Source organism: Pediculus humanus, genomic scaffold, assembly GCF_000006295.1.
Source record: "Pediculus humanus corporis 1103172108309 genomic scaffold, whole genome shotgun sequence".
NCBI lineage: Eukaryota > Metazoa > Arthropoda > Insecta > Psocodea > Pediculidae > Pediculus > Pediculus humanus.
In genome coordinates, this window is record NW_002987878.1 from 1,021,882 (window position 1) to 1,034,149 (window position 12,268).

The following is a 12,268-nucleotide window of genomic DNA, read 5'->3' on the forward strand; positions in this document are numbered from 1 at the left end:
GAAACGTTACTATTAATTATTTATCCCATTTTGATTTCGGTTATGATTTACACGTGGAAAAATATGGGATGTCCGGGATATTCAAATTCCTATTATTGCCGCCCGGTCTCTCTAGATTTTTTTCTCAAGGATCCAAATTTAGGGAACAACAACGGAACGATGGGAAAAAACGATTTTACAAGGCTCGTCAATTTGGATGATTTTAAATTTTTAAAAAATACGTTTTCGTGCGATAGTAATAGTAACAACAAGAATAATACCAATCCGACACTGTTGATTTTGATTCACACGGCGCCGAATAATTTCGAGAAAAGGAAAATCATTCGAGATACGTGGGGTTCGATTGTGGATTCGAGATATCGTTTGTTGTTTTTGTTAGGTTTGCCCGACACGTCTTCCCTACAGCATAAACTCGACAAGGAAAACGAATCCCACGGCGACATAGTACAGGGTAATTTCGTGGACGCGTATAGAAATTTGACGTACAAACACGTCATGGCGTTGAAATGGACGAAATATTTTTGTCCGAACGTTAAATACTTGTTGAAAACGGACGACGACGTTTTCGTGAACGTACCTAAATTTTTAAATTACATAGACGATCCGACGGGAGATTTACCAAAGACTCATCTCATGCGTTGCCTTCCCGAATACAAGGCTATTGCGAGACGATCGAACAGGAGCAAGTGGAAAGTCACGACGAAGGAATACCAATACCGACATTATCCCCCATTCTGTCAGGGATTTTCAATAATGTATTCGTACGACGTCGTCAAATCCCTTTATTCCCTTGCTCAAAGATCGAAATTTTTCTGGATCGACGACGTGTTGATAACGGGATTTTTGGGAATGGTCGCGGGTTTCACGCCTTCCTCCTTCGGACGATTGATGATGTCCCGTAAAAATTTATACAAAGTGAGCGACAGGGATTGGGACGTCGTACCTTATTTGTTGGGACCTTGCAATTTACAGGAAACGGATATAAAAAAACTTTGGGATAAATTAAATTACAAGAGTTTTAAATGACTCGTGTACATTAAATTATCATCATCATCATCAATGACTTTTTTATATTGTCAAAGGAGAGGGAGGGAGGGTGGGTGTGTGCGTGACAATATTGCGTAAAAATTTTTTGCTCACGTTTTTTATTCAAAGCTCATCGGTACCTTCTTTATCTATTTAAAAAATGATTAGATATATATATTTTTTGATTGTTTGTTATCTGTTTGTTTGTTTGTTATGAGGTCGGGTCGAAAACGTAAATGCTCAATAAGTACTTATCTAGTAATAGTAATTGTAATAATAATAATAATAACGTTATTATATGTATTTATTATGTTTAAATTTCGTTTGTTGATTAGTTAAGTGGTAAGGAAATTAAAAAATGATGGAAAATTCTCGAAAAGAAAAGCGGGGAAAAAAAATTGGGGGGCCGTGACTCTTGGCATTTCGACGGAATAAATTAACGTCATCGATTATTTCCCCCCTCCCCCCTTCCCCTTCAGATGGATGTCAAACCTTAAAAGAATTATAAAAAAAAAAAAAAAAAGGAAAAATCAATTCGAATTGATTACCACGATCAGCGTTTTTATTTTTTTTTTTTTAGAAGAAAAAGCCGTTCGAAATCCGTTCGAACGTGTTTCTAATATATTTTATTAAATAATAAAAAAGGATAAACTTGCCTATTTTAAGAAAAAATCATTTTAAGAAAAAATGAAAATTTTGAAATTTCTAAAGTATTCTAAAATATTTTAATAAAATTTTTTTTTGTTTTTGTTTTGATCTCTTTATATGTACAAAAAATTTTAAATTAATTAAATTTTTGAGAGTATTATTATTAATATTAATATTATTATTATTATTAATATATTAAAAAACCCATCGTGCCTTCTTCACCTTTTTATTTTAAAAAATTAATTAATTGTTATTATTATTATTATTATAATTAAATGTAATTAAAATGTTATAAATATTATTTATTTTTGTGTAATAATTATTTATTATTAATATTATTAAAAATTTTCAATTTAATTTAATATGATGCCAAAAATAATAAAATTGTTATTAAAATAAAAATATATACTTATGTATTTATGTATATTATTAATTGAAATAAAATAAAAAAATAAAATTTTTTGTTTGTAATTTTATTTTTTTTTGTTTTTTATTAAAATTTAACTTGTTATTATTATTATTATTATCACTTTTGTTGTTTAAAAATAGAAAAACTTTTAAACAAAAATAAAAAAGATTTTAAGGTAATAATAATAATAATAATAATAATAATAATAATAATAGATGATGAAAAGGTTTGTTTTTCTCTTTCATTTTTATATTTAAAAGAAACAAAATGTTAATTACTTAATTACAAATGTTAAATTTCTTTTTAAAGACAAATTTTTTTTTTTTTGGGGGGGGGGTGGGGGGCACATAATTATTACATTACTAAAGTAAAAAAGAGAAAATTTTTAATTTAAAAAAAAAAAAAATTAATGTTAAAAACCTTTTTATAAAAAAAAAAAAAAATTATTTAATATAAATTAAATTAAATTATTATTATTATTATTATTTATTTATCATTTTTCTCATTTAGTATCAACGATTTTATTTTATATTTTTTTTAACTAAAGAATTTTTAATTAAAAAATTGACGAAGGTAATTTAATTAATTATTCAAAATAAATAAAAAATAACGATGATGATGATTAATGATTTTTATGTTAAAACGTTTATAAATATTCTAGAAAGTTCGTATCAATTATTAAAATTAAAAAAATAACGATAATAATTATTAACCGTCCATATTTAATATGAAAAAGGTTAAAACAATAAATAATTATTAATTATTAATTATTATTACCTGATTCTTTCTCTTAAAAACATTTTAACTAAAAAAAAATAAAAAACGTTTAACGTAAAATGTTTATAACGGTTATGGCGGGTAAAGGAAAAATTTTACATTCGTAAGTTTTAATTTTTTTTTTTTTTCAAAAGTTGGCCAACCCTTTTTGATTATAATTTCGTGACGGCGTCAGTTAAAATCGAAAAGCTCATATATCGAGTTATAATTTAACTAATTATAATTAAATTTTTAATTAATTATTGTTTTCTGTTCGGATTCGAATCTTTTTTATTTAAAAATAAATAATTTAGTTTTTATTATAATAATATAAAAAGTGTTTTTTACGTGATTCGAAATAATATTTGAGTTTTGAAAAGAAAAAAAAAATGAATATAGAATGTTTCGTTTTTTTCGTTCGTTCGCCATCATTTGTCTGTTTATTCATTTACGTTAGCAAAAAAGTTTATAAAATGAAACGTTTGTTGCCTTTTTACAATCATCGTTAACAATTAATTATAAAAACGAATTTTTAAATTTATATATAATAATCGTAAAGTGAAAAAATGATAATGATAATTTCACGTATTGAAAAATATAAAACGTTAATGCATATTATATATTTAACGTATTTTGAGTAAGTTTTTTTTTTTTTTTTTTGAAAAAGAAATATCATTTACATTAAAAATTTATTATAATATGATGATTATTATTCGATTTTTTGTTTTTTTTTTTTGAAATAATTTAATAAATCGATTCCCCGAATCAAACAAAAATTTAATAAATTATTTATCATTATTTTTGTTATACGTTGACATGGTAGTCGGCCATTAACTCACGACACGTAAAAATCAGTGAATATTTTTCATCATTTGAAATTAACGGTCATTCGAACGAAAAGAACGCGAGCAAGTATTTTTACGCGTTTAACCGAAATTACGTTGTGATTGTTTTGTGATTTATTTATAAAGTTTATAAATTTATTTTAAAAGTTTTTTTTTGTGTTATATAATATTAAATCGTTTATGCAAGGAAAAGTTTTTCCGGAAAATAAAAAAATTTTTACAAATATGTCAGGGAGAAGAGATGGTAATGGATCAGTTGCTGTTGACGGTTTAGATAATCAAATAGCATTTGGAGGTTAGTTTTTTTTTAAAATATTTAAATCAGTTTGTTTTGTTTTAAAAAAAAATTACATTTATTCGATCGTAAATTATTAGTGAAAAAAATTATTTTAAAAAACATAAAACAAACGCGCGAATTGAAAATTAAACAAAATCCGACGATTGAAAATTTAATTTAAAATACATGTATCGCCGCCATTACAAAAAAAAAAAAAAAAAAAAAAATGTTTACGAAGGATTTAAATGAAAATTTCACGAAACGGAATTGTTATTTTCTATCAATAAAATAATAATTATTACACAAAATGGGGAAAATGTTTCGGCCGGGGGGCGGGAGCTGGGATTAGGGCGAGGTGGGAGGGCGGGGAAATTTATCACTTGACCGCAAAATCTGTCAAAAGCAAAATCGAACCGCGTCATTACATAATACCGTGTAATTACCGCAAAATTCAATTTAAATATTTATGAAATAATGCAAACGTTTTTGTTAATTTAAAAGTTTTCCTTTAATTATAAACAAAAAATATTTTTCTATTTGTAGACCTAAAAAAAAAGAATTTTTTTTGTTCGAAAGTGTGGTGGTTAAGCTTTGTTGTTTGACGATAGCAAAAGTCAAGGTTTTTTTTTTTTTCGTTTTTCCCATCATCATCATTATTGTTATTTCTTTTTTTAAATTTTAATATATAAAAGAAAAGTAACTTCAACTTTAGTCTTCTCGTTATATTTTTTTTGTACGTAATTTTAAAGGGCACGGCGCCGATTTAAGCGCCGGCGTATGAGTCGGCGTTTTCCCCCCTAAAAACATACATTTGAAACCGATAAAACAGTACGAGGGCAGCCGCATTCTGCGACGAGTCCTTTTGTTAAAAGTGACACCAACAGGGTATATATATATATTTAATAATGAATAGTGAAAGTAGCATCCAACATCATCAACAACATCATCAGGTGACCCAAAATCCCACGAAATTAATGATCGACGATCACGGTAAGATTTTCACCATGTTTGTTGTTTCCCCCTCCCCCCTCCCTCACCCTCCCGGAAATAATACAAAAAACAATATTAAAAATGTTCTCGAAATGTTTTTCTCTTTCGTTGTGTTAAAAAAAAATTTTTTTTCTCTACAAACAAAAACGTTTGTTTTAAGATGATCCCCAATTTCGTGGCTTTCGTACGTGTTTAAGTGGGACGGGGAGACAAGGGGAGGGAAGGAGAGACACTCGGGAAAAGGACTAAAATGGCCGAATTTTTTTTTATTATTATTTATTTATTTGAAAATTGCAATACGGTAAACATTAATAAAAATTTAATGATGGTTCGTTAGTGTTTTGGGGTCGAGTGTTAGTAAACATTGTTAAAAACTAATTAAAATTAATTTGTTATTAATAAATAGTGGATGGAGGGTAACAAAATGCATCTTAAGAATATTTTACGATCGAAAAATATTTTTGTTTATAAGATATTCAAAAAGGTTACCTTAAACCTTTTTTTTTTTTTAAATAAGGTTTTAATAAAAAGTTTTAATGCATTGTTTAAAATTTAAATAACGAAAAGAAAAACGGGCGACACAAATAAATAATAAAGAAATTTATTTGTGTTTGAATAATAATAATAATAATAATAATAATTTCAATACTAATTTCGAACAATGTTTTTATCGAAATGAAAAATTTTTTGTATCGACTGGGGAAAAAAGAAATTTTATTTTTACATTGAAATCGAATTAATAAATTTAAAAGTAGTAGAAAGTAGGTTGACTATTAATTTTTCAACAAATCTTACTGCCATATATAAAAAAAAAAAAAAATGAAAAACTTTATTTTACGAACCTTTCTTTCCCTTCTTTTTTTTGTGGGGGGGAGGGGAAGGGGGGGGATGAAATTTTGATTTAGTTTTGGTTTCAATTTTAGTTTCATTTTCTTTTCTTTAATTATTTTTTAACGTTTTTTAAAAAACGTTGGAATCTCTTTTTAAATTTATCAAGTTTACCGAAAAAGAAATTTTAAATTAGAGTCGGTTTTAAAACTTTTTGTTGTAATATTATTATTATTATTACTCACAGATAAATTTTTTTTTTAAATTTTAACGCGCGCCATTTTTTTGTTAAAACTTTTTCTTACCGTGGGAAATTTAATTGTTTAAACCGACAATCGTTTTTATAAATATTTTTCTTGGTTTTTTTTTTATTTAAATTTTTTTTTTTTTTTTATTCGCACGATATAAAGAAAATAATTTTGTCGAAAAAAATGAATTTTGATAACCTCATAGAGAAATTCAAGAAGGGGGGGAAATTTGTCGAACAATGGAAAAGTCTTTCGTATCGTGCACGTAACAGATAAAATTCAAAAATAAAATGGAAAATTGTCGGAAACGAAGGCGGAAAAACTCAAACGTACACACAGACGCGACCGAAAAGTTTAAACAATTTTTTTTTTTTTGTAAAAAAACAATAATTTGTCGTCGCACCGCAAATCCCACATACGCGAATTTTCTTTAAATGTGTTAAATATGTTAAAATATCGCGTGGAGGCGGAGGATTTAATGAGTCTTTTTCGGTTTGCCCAAAAATTATTTAAATTTTAATTTTTTTTTGTTAACCCTGGAAACTAGGAAACCATTATCGGTATATATGTATAAATAATAATAAAAAGTTTAAAAAAAAGTTTCAACGAATTTAAACCGTCTAGTTTTGACAAAATTTCGACAAAACCCTAAAACGTTTTTATTATTATTATTATTTTAAAAAAAAGCTTTTCTTTTTTATTTATGTAATTTTTGGTAGAGTCATTAATTTCTTTTAAATATTTTAATATTTTATTTAAAAATAAAAGTTTTAATAAGTCATTTAAAAAAAAGGAAAGAGAGAGAAAGGCTAAAAAAACGCAAAATTTTTTCTCCCCGCGAAATCTCAATTAAAAAAAAAAAACGGAAAATTTTTTTTTCTAACAAAACCAAGAAAACAAAAACTTGAAAAAAAAAAAACGTGTACAAAGAAAACAAAACAGAAAAAAATAAGGAAAAACGACGTTTCGGGTTTAATTTTAATGCTTTTAACGTGTCACTAACGTGTTTGAAAATTTTCCGACTTTTTTTTTTTTTTTTTACGTGATTTTAAATCGATTGAAATTTTATACATTATTTTAATATTATTATTATTATTATACGCAACCGTTCGAATTGTTTTTATGTTGACAACCGAACGTAATCGTGCGGAATTAAAATCTCATCGAATGTTTATTAAAACTTTGTTTATATTTTTTGTGTTGTTTTCCCGCGGAAAATTTTTCTGAACATTTAATTTTTTTTAAAATTTCAACGAACGAATTTTTCATATAAATTATTATTATTATTATTATTATTTATTGTTTTTAAAAAGGAAAACTTCAAACGGATTATGTGGTATTTCTTATTTTTGTTCTTATTATGTTTTTTGTTTTTTGTTTTAATCTTTTTTTTACTACCTTTCACGTCGTTTGATATTTAACTAATTCCACACTTAATACTTTTATTATTAGTAATTTTTTTATTTTTATTTTCCGTTAAATATTTTATTTTTTTAAAAAAAGGTTTTATCGGAAATGACGTCAGAGACAAAAAAAAATTTTTTTTTTCTTTTTTTACGGATTATTATTGACGACCGCATGTTTTTTCATAATTTTTCGCACGTTTTTTTTTTTTTTTTTTAAAGTTTAGATTTGATCCCGATGATGATGTTGATGATCCCAGTGATGATGATGATTATTATTATTATTACTATTATTATTATTATTATTATTATTATTATTATTATTATTATTAGAAAAAATTTATTTTTTACGATTTCGATTTACGAAGAAAAACGTGGGTTAATAATAAAATTTTTCAAATTTTCCCGGGGAAACCTTGGTAAAATTTTTTTTTATATTCATACGTTGCGAACGTTTTTTTTTTTTTTTTAATAATATTATCATTATTATTATTATTAGTATTTTTTTTTTCGTAAAATAAACACGCTCCGTTGAAAATGAAAGTAATATTAATAATAATAAATACAGAGGAGAAGAAGAAGAAGAAGAAGGAAAAAAAAGAACCTTTTTTCCGCGCGGGAAGGAAAGGGGAGGGGAGGGGAGGGGTGGCAACAATAACAACAAAAATAAAAAAATTTTAAAAGCCGTGAATGTAAAAAAAAAAAGATTTTCCGCGGAAAAAAAAAAAATAAAAAACACTTTATTATTATTTTTAAAGATTTTTCATTTTTCTTTCTTTTTTTTTTTTTTTTTTATTGTAACCGGAAATTTGAATTTTCCAACTTCGAAATATTTTAAAAAAAAAAAAAAAATTACGAATCGTTTCCTTATAATTTTTAAATTTTATTATTATTATTATTATTATTATTACGATCAAATAACTTTTTTCAAAAAAAAAAAAAAAAAGGGAAAATTGTCGCAATTTTACGAATACGAATGTAAAATAATATTAAAACGATTGATTTGAGTTTTTTTTTTTTTATATATAAAACAAAATAACAACAAAATCTGTTTGAAATGTCATAAACAAACAAACAAACAAACAAACAAAACGTTTTATAACCTTTTTCGTTACTTTTTTGACCTCTTCTCTCCTATTATTATTATTAATTTTCACGTAACAATCGAAGTTTAAAAAAGAAAAAACAAAAACAAACAATCGACGAGGGTTTACATTATTTTATTTTTCGAATGGAAGACAAAAAAAATAAATAAATTTTAATATCGGGGGGGGTGGGGGGTGGGGTGGGGGAAACGAAAAATTCGCATTTTGAAATGTAAATACGAAACGTATGGGTTTATATATATAAACATAAAATTCAACATTTATTATTAATGATAAAAGTAATATGAAAAATGATATCGATGAAAAAAATCTCTTTTTGTGCGTGAGTGCGTGTGCGTGTGCGTGTGCGTGTATTTATATATATATGCGGGTTAAAGTAAATTAAACTTATAGAAATTTTAGAAAAAAAAAAAAAAAAAAAAATTTTCTTAACAAAATAAAAGAGAAAATTTTTTGGACTTTTTTTTTTTCTTCTTCGAACAATTAAGAGAAAAGAAAGAAAGAAAAAAAGAAAAAAAGAAAATTTTTATTTTATTTGATGTTTAACGTAAAACCTTTTAATTACGTTTTTGATTAATTACTAATTAATATAATTCAAATAAAAAAGAAAATTTTTTTTTTTTTAAAGAAAAAGAAAACTTTTGTCAAAAAAAAAAAAAAAAAAAAAGAGAAAGAGAAATGAAAAGAAAATTTTTCATTCCTTTGCATTGGAGAGAGAAAGAGAGAGAGAGAGAGAGAGAGAGAGAGAGAGAGAGAGAGAGAAATAGGGAAAATGAAAAAAATTGGAAAAAGAGGAAAATTTTTTTTTTTTTTTGTTTCGTTTTGCGTCACGTGAAACTTTTTTTCTTTTTTCCCTCGGTTACATAAAAGTATAAATAATTTAACCGGAAATAATTAAATATTGACGGTTACGTTGTTGTTGTCGTGTCACGAGACTAATGATCGATTTTACATGAAATAATTATTTTGTTTGTTTGTTTGTTTGTTGGTTGTTCATATTTCGATTTTAATTATTTATTTTGGTTTTTGTTAGGGTTTTGGTGTTTGTTTTTGTTTTTATTTTGAAAATAAATCCGTAATTACGTTTAAAAAAAAAAAATTTTTTTTTTTGTTTTCGTATTCAAGTTTTTGATAAAGTTTATTAAATTTTTTTCTATTATAATTTTTTTTTTTTTTTTTTATGATAAAATGAGAAAACAAACAGTAAAAAACTTTAAAATTTTTTTTGTTTTATCAAAAAAAAAAAAAAAAGAAAAAACTCGTAATAAAAATTTCATTTTTTTACAAATAGAGACGTCAAAAAAGTTTTGACGAAAAAAAAAAAAAAAAAAAAAAGAAAATTTGTTTTTCACGAAACAAAAATTACTTTTATACGAATAAAATTTAACGAAAAAAAAAAAAATTCGTTTCTATTCGTTTTATTTTACATACTTAATACATACTTAATAAATTTGTTTAATTAATTATTATTAATAAAATGAAAAAGGGAAAATTGTCGCAAAACCGTTAAAAAAAAAATTTTTTTTTTTCCTCATTGATTTATTTAAACTCCATTCATTTTATTATTATTATTATTGTTCACGTTCGACTTAAATAATAATTTATCGAAATTTTTTATATTCAATAGAATATTTTTAAAATTTCGCATTCTTTCCCTTCCCCTCCCCAATTTTCCCTCCCCCATTTTTCCGGGAGGAAACGACGAAAGAATAAAAAAAAAAAAAAAATAGGAAAGAATTGGAAAATTTGTTACGTCACACAATAAAACGAATTTTATAATTCAAAACGCGTTTTCGAAAGCGTTTCGTTCATTATTATTATCATCATCATCATCATTATTATTATTATTATTGTTGTTATTATTATTATTATTATTATTATTATTATTATTATTATTATTATTATTATTATCGATAAATAAATTTAAAAAAATTTACGATAATTTAGAATCCCGATCATGGAATTACAAAATAAATACGACATGTTTTGTTATTGATTGATTGATTGATTATTTGTTTTGTTTTTAGTCGAAGAAAATCCCGATGGAGAAGCGGGACTCTGTGGATCCATATTGGTTTTCTTATCATGGGTTCTTATAATATTAACGATGCCATTTTCACTTTTCGTTTGTTTTAAAGTCGTTCAGGAATACGAAAGAGCCGTCATTTTTCGTTTGGGAAGATTATTATCGGGAGGAGCTAAAGGACCAGGTAAGATTTTCTTTCATTTTATTTATTTAGATAATAATAATAATAATAAGAGATTAATTAAATTATCCGAATAATAAAACATTATAAACAACGTTTTGACGGATAAAAATCGTTGAGAGAAAAAATTCAATTCAGTTCTGCCAATCAAAGTCAAAAAAAAAAAAAAAAAAATAAGAAGGAAATTCGTACATAAAAAAGTTTTAGTAAAAAAAAAAAAAAAAACATGGCGAATGTAATAAAATAACACGTAAACACTAAAACGAATACAAATGATGGGAATTTTGTCGCGAAAGTTAAAAAAAAAACTATTAAAAAAAAAAGAGGGGGGGAGGGAAAATTGTTTTACATTTTCAAATGGAAAATATAATAAAAATCTGTCATTTTTTATAAATTCGTTTAAACGTTGTACGTTGTGACAAAAAAAAAAAAAAAAAACAAAATTGTTAGTGACACGTTAACTTTTTGAAAATTGAAAAAGGTGGGGGGAGGTATTTTTATTACGTAAACGAGATCTCTCGCGAGAAAATAAAACTTTTCCGATTAATTTTTTAAATCCTTTGTTAATATTAAAACGTCATTATTATTATTATAAATTCGTTCGTCACTTTACTCTCCCCCCGCTCCCTCCCCTTCCCGACTATTATTATTTTCGTTGTTATCACACACGCACACACACACACACACACACACACACACACGCATTAAAATTTGAAAACAAAATGGAAAACATTATAAATAAATATTAAAAACTATTATTTCGTTCGATAAAAATGATTGATTGCAAAAAAAAAAATGTATTTTCACATGGATGCTTATGAATATAAAAAAAAAAAATTCAATCAATCAATCAATCAATCAATCAATACTCGTAACAGATTTTCGGTCCGAATTTATTTTTATGTGGAAGGAAAATTTTTCGTGAGGTCATTCAACTCGTATTAATAATAAATCGTGGAAGGGAGAGGAGGAGGGAAAGGGAAGGGAAGGGAGGGAATTGTTTTTATAGATTATCGGGTATTTATTATAAAGTTTTGTTTTTTTATCCCTCCCTCCTCCCTTTTCTCCTCCCTCATCCTCCCCCCAATTCCTCGAAAAGAAAATAACGGAAAAAACGTTTTTTTTTTTTTTTTTTTTTTTTTTTATACGTTTAAAAATGAGGTTTAATTGGAAATAGATATAACGAAACGAAAAAAAAAACAAAACGGACGATTTAACATTTTAGACGTGCCATTAGAACAACGTAGATCTCTATTTCCCTTTTTAAAAAAAAAATGTCGGACGATTCTTTAAACGGTTAAATGTTTATATTTCACGTCGGCAACATCGCGACGGTTTTTTTTTTTTTTTTCAACTAATGCCACGTTTTTTTTTCTTTTTAATTCGATTGTAATCGTCATCATTTAATTTTATATTTACTTTATTACTCTTATTATTATATTACGTCAATTTAATATAAAATTATTATCAATTAATTTTTTTCTTCAAGTATATCATCGACGATGATATACTTGAAAAAAAAAAT

At 25.2% G+C, this 12,268-nt stretch overlaps 2 protein-coding genes across 2 annotated transcripts in view; both read left to right on the forward strand.

Moving 5' to 3' along the window:
• Nucleotides 1-42: 42 nt before the first annotated feature.
• On the forward strand, nucleotides 43-1,026 carry Phum_PHUM582210 (beta-1,3-galactosyltransferase, putative; the record flags this gene model as incomplete). The annotated part of the gene is made up of 2 exons (XM_002432349.1): nucleotides 43-70; nucleotides 143-1,026. 2 exons carry the CDS (start codon nucleotides 43-45, stop codon nucleotides 1,024-1,026), a joined length of 912 nt encoding a protein of 303 aa, XP_002432394.1.
• A 9,467-nt stretch (nucleotides 1,027-10,493) lies between these two features.
• Phum_PHUM582220 (Mechanosensory protein, putative) overlaps nucleotides 10,494-12,268 on the forward strand; it is a gene marked incomplete at both ends in the record, with an annotated part of 10,018 nt that continues 8,243 nt past the window's right edge. The window contains 2 exons of the mRNA XM_002432350.1: nucleotides 10,494-10,524; nucleotides 10,564-10,746. Coding sequence (XP_002432395.1) covers nucleotides 10,494-10,524; nucleotides 10,564-10,746 — 214 coding nt within the window. The remainder of the gene's footprint in view (nucleotides 10,525-10,563; nucleotides 10,747-12,268) is intronic.